The sequence below is a fragment of the Drosophila yakuba genome, chromosome 2R (genome assembly GCF_016746365.2).
Source record: "Drosophila yakuba strain Tai18E2 chromosome 2R, Prin_Dyak_Tai18E2_2.1, whole genome shotgun sequence".
Classification (NCBI taxonomy): Eukaryota; Metazoa; Arthropoda; class Insecta; order Diptera; family Drosophilidae; genus Drosophila; species Drosophila yakuba.
Genome location: NC_052528.2, coordinates 5217476 through 5229485, shown reverse-complemented (window position 1 = coordinate 5229485; position 12010 = coordinate 5217476). Strand labels below are relative to the sequence as shown.

At 43.9% G+C, this 12010-nt stretch overlaps 1 protein-coding gene across 3 annotated transcripts in view; it reads left to right on the top strand.

Moving 5' to 3' along the window:
* Positions 1 to 12010, top strand: part of LOC6529385 (broad-complex core protein isoforms 1/2/3/4/5) — a 51669-nt gene that overhangs the window by 37559 nt on the left and 2100 nt on the right. For 2 of the 3 annotated variants that reach the window (XM_039372891.2, XM_039372890.2), the window contains exons 4-8: positions 7935 to 8870; positions 9030 to 9168; positions 9261 to 9803; positions 10796 to 11428; positions 11870 to 11972. In XM_039372891.2, coding sequence (XP_039228825.1) covers positions 7935 to 8870; positions 9030 to 9168; positions 9261 to 9803; positions 10796 to 11428; positions 11870 to 11972 — 2354 coding nt within the window. The remainder of the gene's footprint in view (positions 1 to 7934; positions 8871 to 9029; positions 9169 to 9260; positions 9804 to 10795; positions 11429 to 11869; positions 11973 to 12010) is intronic. The other variant, XM_039372892.2, reaches the window with a different exon arrangement.

The following is a 12010-nucleotide window of genomic DNA, read 5'->3' as shown; positions in this document are numbered from 1 at the left end:
GTGTTTTTAAGTATTATTTCATATGCATGTTTATCATAAAAATAGGTATAAAATCATACAAGGTTACTTTACTGTAGATATTATTGTGCAAACTCTTCGGTTTCCTAAACCGAAGGATACCAGCTTAGCCCACTCACATGTTATTTAAGCTTGTGGAACCCCTCTTTTCGTCCTTTTCGTAATGGTGTGTGTGTGTGGGGGGAAGGGGCGGGGTGGGGGGAGCATGGCTTTCTTCTCCCCACATGTCTGCTTTTCCTGCTTTTCCCGTCTGAGACGAGGCGTCTTATTGTGCCAGGTTTTTCTATATTTTCCACTTCCTCGCCCGTTTTTTTTTCGTTTTCTCATTTTTCGCGTAGACAGGGCCATAAAAATGATGCTGCTGCGTCTGTTCGTCTGACGCGTACTTGCGTCACACCTTGCCTCCCCATCCCATAGAGGCAGCCCCCACCACCCCGCACCCCTCCAGTGAACCATCCCCCCACACACACACACACATACTTACTGACTCTACGCTCCCACACGTTATTTGCTTTGTGTCTGCCTTGGCGTCTCTCCTTTTCGCTTTGGTATTTTTATTATTATTATTTTTCGCGTAATTCTCTGTTTTGCTCTGCAGTTTCTTTGGAAAAATTCAACTTTTACTTTTTTTTTCGTTTTTGTTCTCTTTTATTTGCCTTCTTCATCTTTGTCTTCTATGCCCCCGGCTGGTTGTGTGTGTGTGTGTTAAGTATTTTTATGATTATTTTTTGTTACTCTGCTCCTCTGTTTTGCTCGTGAAATTTAGCATTCACTTTGCTTTTCCCCCTTTTCGTTCTGAGTCTATCAATTTATGTTATTTTTTGTTTATTTTGTTTTTCCCCTCCTTTTCTGCCGCATTCCTCCATTTCAATATCAAAAGTTAAGCGCACACATTGGGCGTGAGTGAGATGGAGTGATGTTGGGGAAATGCGAGCGAATGAGAGGGCTACACGTTCATTCATACATTTTCACGCTTTTTATTACGCGGAGCTTATGTGTGCGTTTGTTTGTGTGTGTGTGTGCAAGAGGGGTTAAACCTAAAATTGCATTTTCCCCCTTTTTCATTCAGTTTGTTCTTACTCGCATTTGTTTTATTTGATTTTTATGGCACTTTTCAAGGTTTGTCTGCCTTTCTTTTATGATTGAAGGTCGTTTAGTGTCTGGATTTTCCCTATTAGCCTAACTTTTAGGGGTTTTAAAGCATTTTCGCGCTTAAATTCTACACAGCAACACAATCAATATTTTCAAATTATTTGTATTGCTTATTATTTAAAATAAAACCAAGATTACAAATACATGGCGTGTTTTTATGTATTTCATCAGAATTAAGTCGAATTTAAATGCAAAGTATTCACTAGAGATGTAAAATGATAATGAAATGAAATGCGCTTAAATTTGAGCTTTTCTTTGTGTCCAATTTTCAATAGGTAATTTGTTTCGTTACCTTTGTTAATTGGCTCGAAAATGCCTTCCGCACGCGCACACACACCATTGAGAGAAAAGCCAAAGTCGCGTCGCATGCAAAACTCATTAATATGCGTTGCTTATTGCTGTTGTTGTTTGCCGATTTTATAACTTTGGCGTACACCTTACCCAAGTCGGGCAACAACAATATAATGGAGCCATAATGAGAGTCGAGCGAAACGTCGAAAAAGTTCAATAAACTTTTGCAGCTAGCGAATATTTGATTTCGTTGCTTTTTTCTTTGTATATACATTTGTATATATTTTGTGTCTTCCTTTTCTTTCGAACACCTTTGGATTTGTGTGTGTGTATCACAATCAGCAATTTTGCAATTTACTTGCTTACCAATTTGCTTTTATTTGCGCCCGTCTTCGGCATTTTCTCTGAATGAATGAAGATCGTTCTTCGCAATTAAAACAAGAGAGAACGCTATAGTCGAGTTCCCCGACTATCTGATACCCGTTACTCAGCTAGTGTAAGTGCGAAGGACAGTTTTTGGCGGTTTGTGGGCGTTGTAGTGGGCGTGGCAAAAAGTTTTTTGGGATATCGATAGAAATTTACAAGACCAATATAAAAATGAAAAAATATCAAAACATTTTTCAAAAGTGTGGGCGTGGCAGCTTTGGGCGGTTTGTGGGCGTTAGAGTGGGCGTGGCAAAAAGTTTTTTTGCAAATCGATAGAAATTTACAAGACCAATGCAAAAATGAAAAAATATTAAAACATTTTTCAAAAATGTGGGCGTGGCAGTTTTGGGCGGTTTGTGGGCGTTAGAGTGGGCGTGGCAACATGAATCGACAAACTTGCGCTGCGTCTATGTCCCTGGAGTCTGTATACTTAATCTCAACTTTCTAGCTTTTGTAGTTCCTGAGATCTCGACGTTCATACGGACGGACAGACGGACAGACGGACGGACAGACGGACAGACGGACGGACAGACGGACATGGCCAGATCGACTCGGCTACTGATCCTGATCAAGAATACTTTATATGGTCGGAAACGCTTCCTTCTGCCTGTTACATACTTTTCAACGAATCTAGTATACCCTTTTACTCTACGAGTAACGGGTATAATAAAAGTAAACTGAAGTCTAGACTGAATTTCATTTTATTGAGACCAAGCGGTTGTTCACTAAGATTTCTCTTTATGTAAGGTACTAAGCGTATTTTTAATTCTAGCCTCAACAATTAGGAGAATCTTTCCGGTTTAAATGATTCAAAATTTCTCAGCAAAAATTCTCTGCAAACTGCACCCAATTGCCAGCTTACATATATAAAGTTATATATTTTCTTTGTATCCATATCTATCGCTAACTGTGTAATTAGTCGGTGCTGTTAACGTTGCGATGGTTCGACTCCATTTTGCTTTTTCTTATTGATGATCAAGCAAAACTCAGCCATTGGACCAACTGGTTTGGTTCCGCTTTCGAAAAGTTTCCCCTTCCTTGTCTTCTTCGGCAGCTGCACTGCCTACACCCGGTTATTCTTAAAAAATATTATTAATTTCTTATTTTTCGCTACCTCATCTGGCTTGGCTAAACACAAAGTTTTACAATTTGGCAACCTAATTATGCATTTCAACTAATTTGCAAATTTTCTCTTTTCTTCCGTCTCGTTGCAGGTAAATATCGAACGTTGTAGAAACTGGCAACTCGAGGCCACGACTCTCAATCACAAGTTCCTCGTTAGTGAGTGCCCACTGTTGATTTGTTTTTTTTCCTAGCTGCTGGGTTCAAAGTGAAATGCCAAAAGGGTAATCAGCGGGGTCCCAAGATCGAAATTGATTTGTGGTCCACTGAATTTATTATGTCTCTTTTTTGGTAACATAAAATAAGGGTTAATGAGGGTTTTTGCTACTTATGTAAATTATAAAAATTCGCTATTCTGTCAACGAAAATATCTATAATAGTACTCGGCTCAAATGTTTGTATGGGTTATACATATATAAAATTGCTATGTTAATTAGCTCTCAGGTTTTATACCCGCTAATCGTAGAGTAAGAGCGTATACTAGATTCGTTGATTAGTTACAGCTGAGTAACGGGTATGCGATAGTAGCAGAACTCAACTATTCCCAAATCTAAATGCTTCTTAATTAGTTACATCGATTTGTATTTACAATAAGACTCATTTTAAGTATATAAATTCCATTCCATTCTTAAAGATTAATGTGGTCTACATTAGGTTTTCATTGGAAATGTGTTAAAATGCAAGTCGATGGATATTTCCCTATGTAGTAGCATCACTTTTTTCCCAGAACTTTGCTCATCACCCTTACCAATGGGATAATAACGTAGATTTTCATGCCGCACGTCAGTGGCTCATTTGCATGCAATTATTTTGCTGCTCTCTGGTGGAAAAACTTCAGCCCTTGGGTGGGCGCAAATCAGGATATAGACAAATTGTGACATGTACTTCAGTTTCAGTTACAATATTGATGTTTTTTTCCCGCTGCCTTGTAATTTTACATTCATCTTCAATGGGCATTTAATCAAGCTGTGAATTCGACTCCCCAAACTTCAATGACAAATGCATGCAACCATAAGGAAATGTTGAAAAAAATAATCAAGTCGAAGATAAGGATGATAGGAACGGCTAGAAAAAATGGTAAATGAAATGAAATTACTGAACAGCAAAATCGGATGGAAATGGAGGGGCGTTGGGAGTCGAGGAAAAATGCAAATGGTGAAATTCTAAACCCTTGAATGGGCCCGCCATTGTCTTTGATAGTCCGCGGAAAACCAGGAAAAGCGGTCCACGGGGTGTGGAAATGGTGCTGGGATCGGGAGGGGGTAGCATCCTGGGTTGCCCATTTGCCAACTGGGCTGTAAGTAAGCGCATTTCCCGATTTTTTCTAGCTTCGGCTGCTGTTGTTGTTGCTCTTTCTTCCGCTCATTTGTCTCTGCATGAAAATGCCCGCGATTTTCCCCCTTCTATGTGTATGTGTAATTTTTTTCGGTCCTGCTTTTAATTGTATTTAGTTACATTAGTAATTATCGATTTTTCCTGGGCTTGGGTTGCTGGCTAGGACCACTGGATGGGACTGTACCCAATGTCGAACGCAGGAAGGGCTTAAGATGTCCAGATTGTTAATGAATTTGGGGGTGAATGGAAAACCTTTCAAGGAGCTAGCTCTTTGAGGGAAAAAGTGTTCGAAAAATAAGTAAAATAGGGATAATTAAATACTTAAACAATTTGCGAGTCAAATGAAAATATTAAATACAACATAATATTAGTATATAATATATTAAGACAACATAATAGTTCTTAAATCCTAATACTTCAGTATCAGTATTTTCGGATGGTGATAAGCCAAATAGTTCAAACATTTATCGAAAATACTAATCCATATTTTGAATGCATATTTGCCTCCTCATGTAGTTTTTAGATAAGAGTAGACCACTTCCTAAAATAAGGAAAAGGCTAAGAAAACAACAATATAAAAAAGACTTAAAAATATAATCACAATTTACAAGGCTATACATGAAATGTGTCATATAAATATTTTATTATTATTTATTTCAAGACTAAGAGTTATAAAATGGATGGTATATCATCCTACTAATTAACGTTCCGATAACGTCTTTTCCTTAGCATTTATGCCATTGATGTGGATCGAACCTTGTTCATTTATGGTTTAGACAGATTTGGCCTCTTTGATCATTTTGCCATTTGAATTTTTTTTTACATTTCACCCATCCCCGGCATTCTGTGCGATGCTTGTGCACTAGCCATTTGATGCCATTTTTTTTTTGCTCCACGTGCTTGTTACTCTGCTTGTCAGCCGGTCTCGCTTTTCAATTATGCCTGACTGGTCGTGGTCCTGGTACTGTTCCTCTTCCTCGTCCTGGTCCTCGTCATCGTCTTCGTGCTCGTTTTGTAGACCAGAGAGCTGAGCTGAGCTGAGCTGAACTAGCCATTGTAGCATTTAAGCTATATATCACTCATACGCAGCATTGGCGCTTTATTTTCATGCACTAATTGCGTTAGAATTTCAATAGAAATGGGAGGGATATAGCTTGCCAACGGCCAACCCGCCTGTTCTGAGCTCTATCTCTTTGATTTGACTTTAGCACATGAAGAGTTTTTAATTGGAATTTTCAGTGGGAGATTATCAAAACCAGGCGAGGGGCAGTGATTTTTCTTTTCTTCTCTTCTTTTGATTTTTCCGCCTCTTTTTTTTTTGGGTAGCAGTTCTTGGGTACACACGTATATATACCTGCCCAGTGCCAATTTTTTCTTCAACTTCCTTGCCAAGACTTTGCCACGCAGCCTTTTTTCAGGGTCTCTCTGTGAGTGTGTGTGTGTTTGTGCTAGCGTATTGCTTTACATAAGACCCGGACTGTCCGGAGAAGTCCGTAGTTCGTAGTCTACTGTCCGCTGTCCGTAGTCCGGAGTCCCAAGTCCGGGTGTGCCCTCACGGCCATTAGAGCGCTCTGTGCTCTGTCGTTGTCGTAATTAAAAACAAGAAAAATTCTGCACGGAGAGAAAAAAATTGTGCCAAGGAGGCACATCACGAAGATTGTGATTGGGTCGGGTCGCCTTCGGTTTCTCAGTCGGTCGGTCGCGCACCTTCCTTCCAACCCTTGCCGCAATTTATTTAAATTTCCCGAGCCGAACTCTTTGGCTCCTTCTTAATTTCTTCAGCCCTTTTCGCTTTGTACTTGTTGTTTTTAATAAAGTGCGCTGGACACGGCAAAAAAGGTCCAAGAAAGCGCTGTGAAGAAGTTGCGTAAATTTGTTATGTACTTTTTTCTTTTTAAATAAATAAATATGGGATGGTGAAGAAGATGAAGAAGGGGTGGGGGGCAGAGTCTTCATGGCGTTGATGAGCAGCGCAACCACAGCCGCTCCCACCCCCTCCCGCGCCCCACTCATATATAGCCGAGCAATCATGCATCCTTTCCTGACGGTGCACCCCATCCTCTTAGCCTGTAGTTCCGTTTCCGGCGCCTGCCATTTGCATCTACAGCAGAAAAAAATTCTTTCATTTATTCGAAGGCTTCCTCAACCCCGCTGCCCGCACGCCCGCCCCACAATCCACCATTCTTGGTGATTTTTTTAATTTTTTTTTTTGCTGTCGAAGAGAAAAGATTTTTTTCGCTTTTTTAAAACACACAAACTGCTGGACGACGACCGGGGCGAGGAGGAAGCAACCCGAGGGGGTAGTGCTGGGCAGCATTTCTTTGCGGCTTGAGCGAACCGAGAGAACGGGTACACAAATTTCAACCTACTCAATTTTTGCCTTAATTTCTTTTCTGTTTCGCCAGGAGACCTCGGGCCACAGAGCGCCATACCCATACCCACACCCATTCCCATGACCATGCCCATGCTCATGCCCAAACCCATGGCCATCCCATTCCATCCCAAATCCTTCTCGCAGCTTCATCCTCCTGCCGCTCCATCTTTGCAAAAGGCGGTAATAAGAATTTTTTCTTCGCTGCCGGAGTGTGCGTGAGCCGTAGTGTTTTTTCCGTATTTTTAATTTAAAATGCGAAGCATGGAAAAAAATATATGTATAAAAATGGGAAGTAAGCGTGTGGCTGTGGGTGTGGGCGTGGGTGTGGGAGGGCTTTTGCGCACTGCTTAAAAGAAAAACTTCTGAAGTAAATATTTGTCTGTCCAATTGCTGCGGCGACTGCCAACTGCAGCGGATTGGGTTTGGAAAAGGGGATGGCAGATGAGGGTGGCCAGAGGGTTTTGGGGCATGTGGGCGTTGTCGTCGTTGCCGTTGTCCCTGGAATTGGCGATGGGCAATGGGCAATGGGCGAAAGTGTTGTTGGACGGGTTGGGCAACGGACACTGCTGTGGACACTGGTGACCGACCATGCCAAGACAAGCGACGCCATAATGACTGTCACAGCGCTCCATGGACAAACACAAGGCACCACCTCCTACAGCTCCAACTCCTCCGCCTCCAAGGAAACAACATCCCAAAATGAAAAAAGAAAAAAAAAAAAGGAATGGAAACAAATTTCCATCACCTAAGCTCGGTTATATGTACTCCCCCAGGCGGGCGTCTCTCTGTCGGAATGGGTGCGGCTCTTTGAAACTCTTTCAACTATCCGATATAGGCTATTTTTCAATCAAATCACCGCATTCCATATTCAGTGTGTGTAAATTATCAAGGGAAACGCACTCACACTCATCAAACAGCCTTGGGCGAAAATGCTGAGGTGATGCATACAATTATATCCTTGAAACGGGGCAACTAACCAGCCTTTGTATGCGGTATGAAATGAGTGCGTGAATCCAAATTTGAATTGGTTACGAAACAACATTTTCTTACTTGCGAACTCGGTGGTAACGTGACTATTTCTGCGTTTTCTTAGGTTTTGTTTAGCAGCATTTCATTGTTTTATTGTATTGTAGTGACTCAAGATCATCAAAATTAACCCCCCTAAATTTGTGCCAAATATAGTAATTACTAATTTATTGTTTTCATTTTCTTACAGGGCCTCTTGCGCACCGCCGAGCAGCTAAAGATCAAGGGACTCTGCGAAACCGCCGAGAACGCGGATGACCTAAACGACGCGGCCACTGCAACGATAACGGTTTCAGAGAACATACAGCAGGCGGTCGTTGGCAATATAGTGAACGCCACCATTGTTCCTGGAGCCCCGTCGCCCTCCTTGGAACAGCAGCAGCAACACCACCAGCAGCAACAGCAAGCACAGGAGCAGCACCAGCAACAGCAGGTGCATACCCAGCAGCAACAGCAGCAGCAGCAACAAATCAACGCTGCCCTGCTTACGCAACACGGAGTGTCCAGCGGAAGTGTTTCTCTTTCCGGGCAATTGCTGAGCTCCTCGGCCAGCGGCAGCAGCGGAAGTTTAGCCGGCGGACAGCAGGCTCCACAGACGCCATCCGGCTTGCAACCGACGCCGCGCAAGTCACGACTTAAGCGCTCCAAGTCGCCGGATTTGCCATCAGGCGGAGGAGCAGGAAGCTCGAGTAGCGGCTCATCGCAGCAGCAACCGCAGCCAGCGCACCACCACCCGCAGACCATTCTCATCCAGGGCCAAAATCCGAACTCCATTGTGAGCCTTCAGCAGACGGCCGACGGCAATTATATACCAGTTTCGGGTGCTGGCGACGATTCAGAGGCCGAGGACCACGAGCACGAAAACAACCACGGTCACGGGCACGGAGGACACTCGCACGGACACGGCCACGATCATAGTCACGATCACGAGCACGAAAATAAGCCGAACAAGATCTGCAAGACCGAGCACTCGGTGGCCTCGCCGGCATCCAATTCATCCAGCGCCTCGAACAATGCAGCGGGCGTGAGCGGCGTGACTTCCACCGGCCAAGCCATCGTCACACAAATTGTAGTAGCGCGCGACGGAAAAGATACAAAAAATATGACTAGTTTAGGCATGGGCATGGTAAGTTGGTTAGCTAGTTTTGGTTTAGTTAGCATTCTCAGCAATCTCTCAGTTAGCCAGAGATCGATCCCAGATCGGATCTCCCCAAGCCCAATGAATCTTACTTTGCTAACCTGACATTCCTATCTCTCTCTCCACCCGAATCTGGATTGCATGCAGAACGGCGGCCTGTTGGGCGTGCCCATGGGATTCCTGGACTTCACACCCGAGCCACCAGCACCATCTGCCACCCCAGTCACCGTCACGGAGCACGTCGATCTGTCCTGCAACCCTAGCACGGACACGCGCGATCTATCAAGTGAGTTATCGGTAGTGTTGCCAGCGGATCTACCGTCCCCAATACTTAAAGAGTTCTAAGCTAACATCTTTAAAATTCGTTTCCCCAAACAGATCCCACCGAACCTCTCGATATAGACAATCATCTGGCTCAGCAGATCCATCGGCTCGATCAGTCCCCCATGCACTCGATATCGCACCACCATACAGGCGATGAGAGCAACTCGAATCTTGTGCAGCATATCAAGAGCGAAGTGATCGAGGCCAAGCACCTGGCAGCTGCCCAGCAGCATGCACTCAACCAGGCCCAGCAACAGCATGCCCATCACCAGGCCCACCAGCAGCACCAACAGCATCAGCAGCAGCAACATCAACAACAGCAGCAGCAGCAACATCTTCATGCTCAGCAGCTCTTGGCCCAGAGTCAGATGCAGCAGCAGCAGCAGCAGCAACAGCAGCAGCAGCAACACCACCAGCAGCAACAGCAGGCAGCAGCCGCCGCAGCAGCTGGTGTGCATGGCCAGCATGGGGGACACGTGACGCACGCCGACATCGGCGGTGCCACAGTCATGGAGATTGATCCGAGCCAGATTAAACACGAGCCGGGCATGATAATAACGCCAGAGATTGTCAACATGATGTCCTCAGGGCATATGGGTGAGTTGTGCATCAGAATATTGGGGGTATCTGCCAGAAATCTATTCTAAACACAAATAAGCTAGTATATGTAACTTTGCGAGTACATAAAACGTAATTGTGAAGCAAGAATTATAAGTTGTCCATCTATACTCCTTGTATAGCTTTGAATCAATAAGAAAACAAGAGAGAACGCTATAGTCGAGTTCCCCGACTATCTGATACCCGTTACTCAGCTAGTGGAACGGAGAAGGAGAGTCTTAAACACAGTTTTTGGCGGTTTGTAGGCGTTATAGTGGGCGTGGCAGAAAGTTTTTTGGCAAATCGATAAAATTTTACAAGACCAATACAAAAATGAAAAAATTTCAAAACATTTTTCAAAAGTGTGGGCGTAGCAGCTTTGGGCGGTTTGTGGGCGTTAGAGTGGGCGTGGCAAAAAGTTTTTTGACAAATCGATAGAAATTTACAAGACCAATACAAAAATGAAAAAATATCAAAACAGTTTTCAAAAGTGTGGGCGTGGCAGTTTTGGGCGGTTTGTGGGCGTTAGAGTGGGCGTGGCAACATGAATCGACAAACTTGCGCTGCGTCTATGTCTTTGGAGTCTGTATGCTTAATCTCAACTTTCTAGCTTTTGTAGTTCCTGAGATCACAGCGTTCATACGGACGGACAGACAGACGGACAGACGGACATGGTCATATCGACTCGGCTATTGGTCCTGATCAAGAATATATATACTTTATATGGTCGGAAACCCTTCCTTCTGCCTGTTACATACTTTTCAACGAATCTAGTATACCCTTTTACTCTACGAGTAACGGGTATAAAAATAATATGAGTAACAGAAAACGACAAGTAGTTGCAAGAGAATTGAATCCTAAATAAATCAATTCAATCAACCAAAAATACCCGAAACAAACTGGTGTTACATAGATCTTCATAAGAACTGGCTAAAATAAATATCAAACAAATTAAATTAAAATAACTATCTTCTCTCTATCCCCATACGTAGATATGTATAACTCGGACACGAGTGAGGATTCGATGATGATCGCCAACGGCTCGCCGCACGATCAGAAGGAACCGCACTATACGAATTTGGATCAGCAGCACGGTCTGGGTGGCAGCGTTTGCGGCCCGGGGCCCGGCGGTGCTGGTGGCGGTGGGGGCATGAGTGGTGGGGCTGGCTCTGGCGAGAAAGGTCAGTTTAATGGTCCCAAAGCTTGGACACAAGATGATATGAATTCAGCTTTAGATGCATTAAAGAACCAAAACATGAGCCTGACGAAAGCATCCGCCATTTATGGCATCCCATCGACCACCCTGTGGCAACGTGCTCATCGCCTGGGCATCGAAACGCCCAAGAAGGAGGGCGGCACCAAGTCGTGGAACGAGGATGCCCTGCAGAATGCCTTGGAGGCGCTGCGTTCTGGCCAGATATCCGCGAACAAAGCGTCAAAGGCCTTCGGCATCCCCTCCTCTACGCTCTACAAGATTGCTCGGCGCGAAGGCATCCGCCTTGCGGCGCCCTTCAATGCCGCCCCGACCACGTGGACGCCCGAGGATCTGGAGCGTGCCTTGGAGGCGATACGGGCGGGTAATACTTCGGTGCAGAAAGCCAGCGCTGAGTTTGGCATACCCACAGGTGAGTTTTCTGCAAATCCAATTGCAGATCGAATAGTGGTGGCGTTAAGTCATTCGATGATGCCTTGACTTTTATTCGTCAATTTATTTTACATGAAATGCCTTATTAAGTGAGGCAGGTATTCTCCTTGTTTTTGTTTTAAAAGGATAAACAATGAAGCACTATATTTATATATTATATATTTATTCAAACAAAACATTAAATAAATAAATAAGAAAGAAACTGTAATAGTATATGAATAAGAGTTATTTTCAATCGATCCTTTTAAAAGTTTTAAAACGTGTTGTACCTTAAAAGCAGTCTGAAAAATGATTTTCAAGCTCTTCTAACCTCCTTGCTTCTGAAAAAGTGGACATGACTTTGCTCCATTTCTTTTTTTCTCAATTGATCGGATTTTGCCGTTACTAATCCCACTCTTCCACTCCATCAACCGCCTCAAAGGAACACTTTACGGACGCTGCAAACGGGAGGGCATTGAGCTGTCGCGTTCGAATCCAACACCCTGGTCCGAGGATGCCATGAACGAGGCCCTGAACTCAGTGCGGTGAGTGTGTGAGCCGAACTGGTGGCGTCAATTAAGTC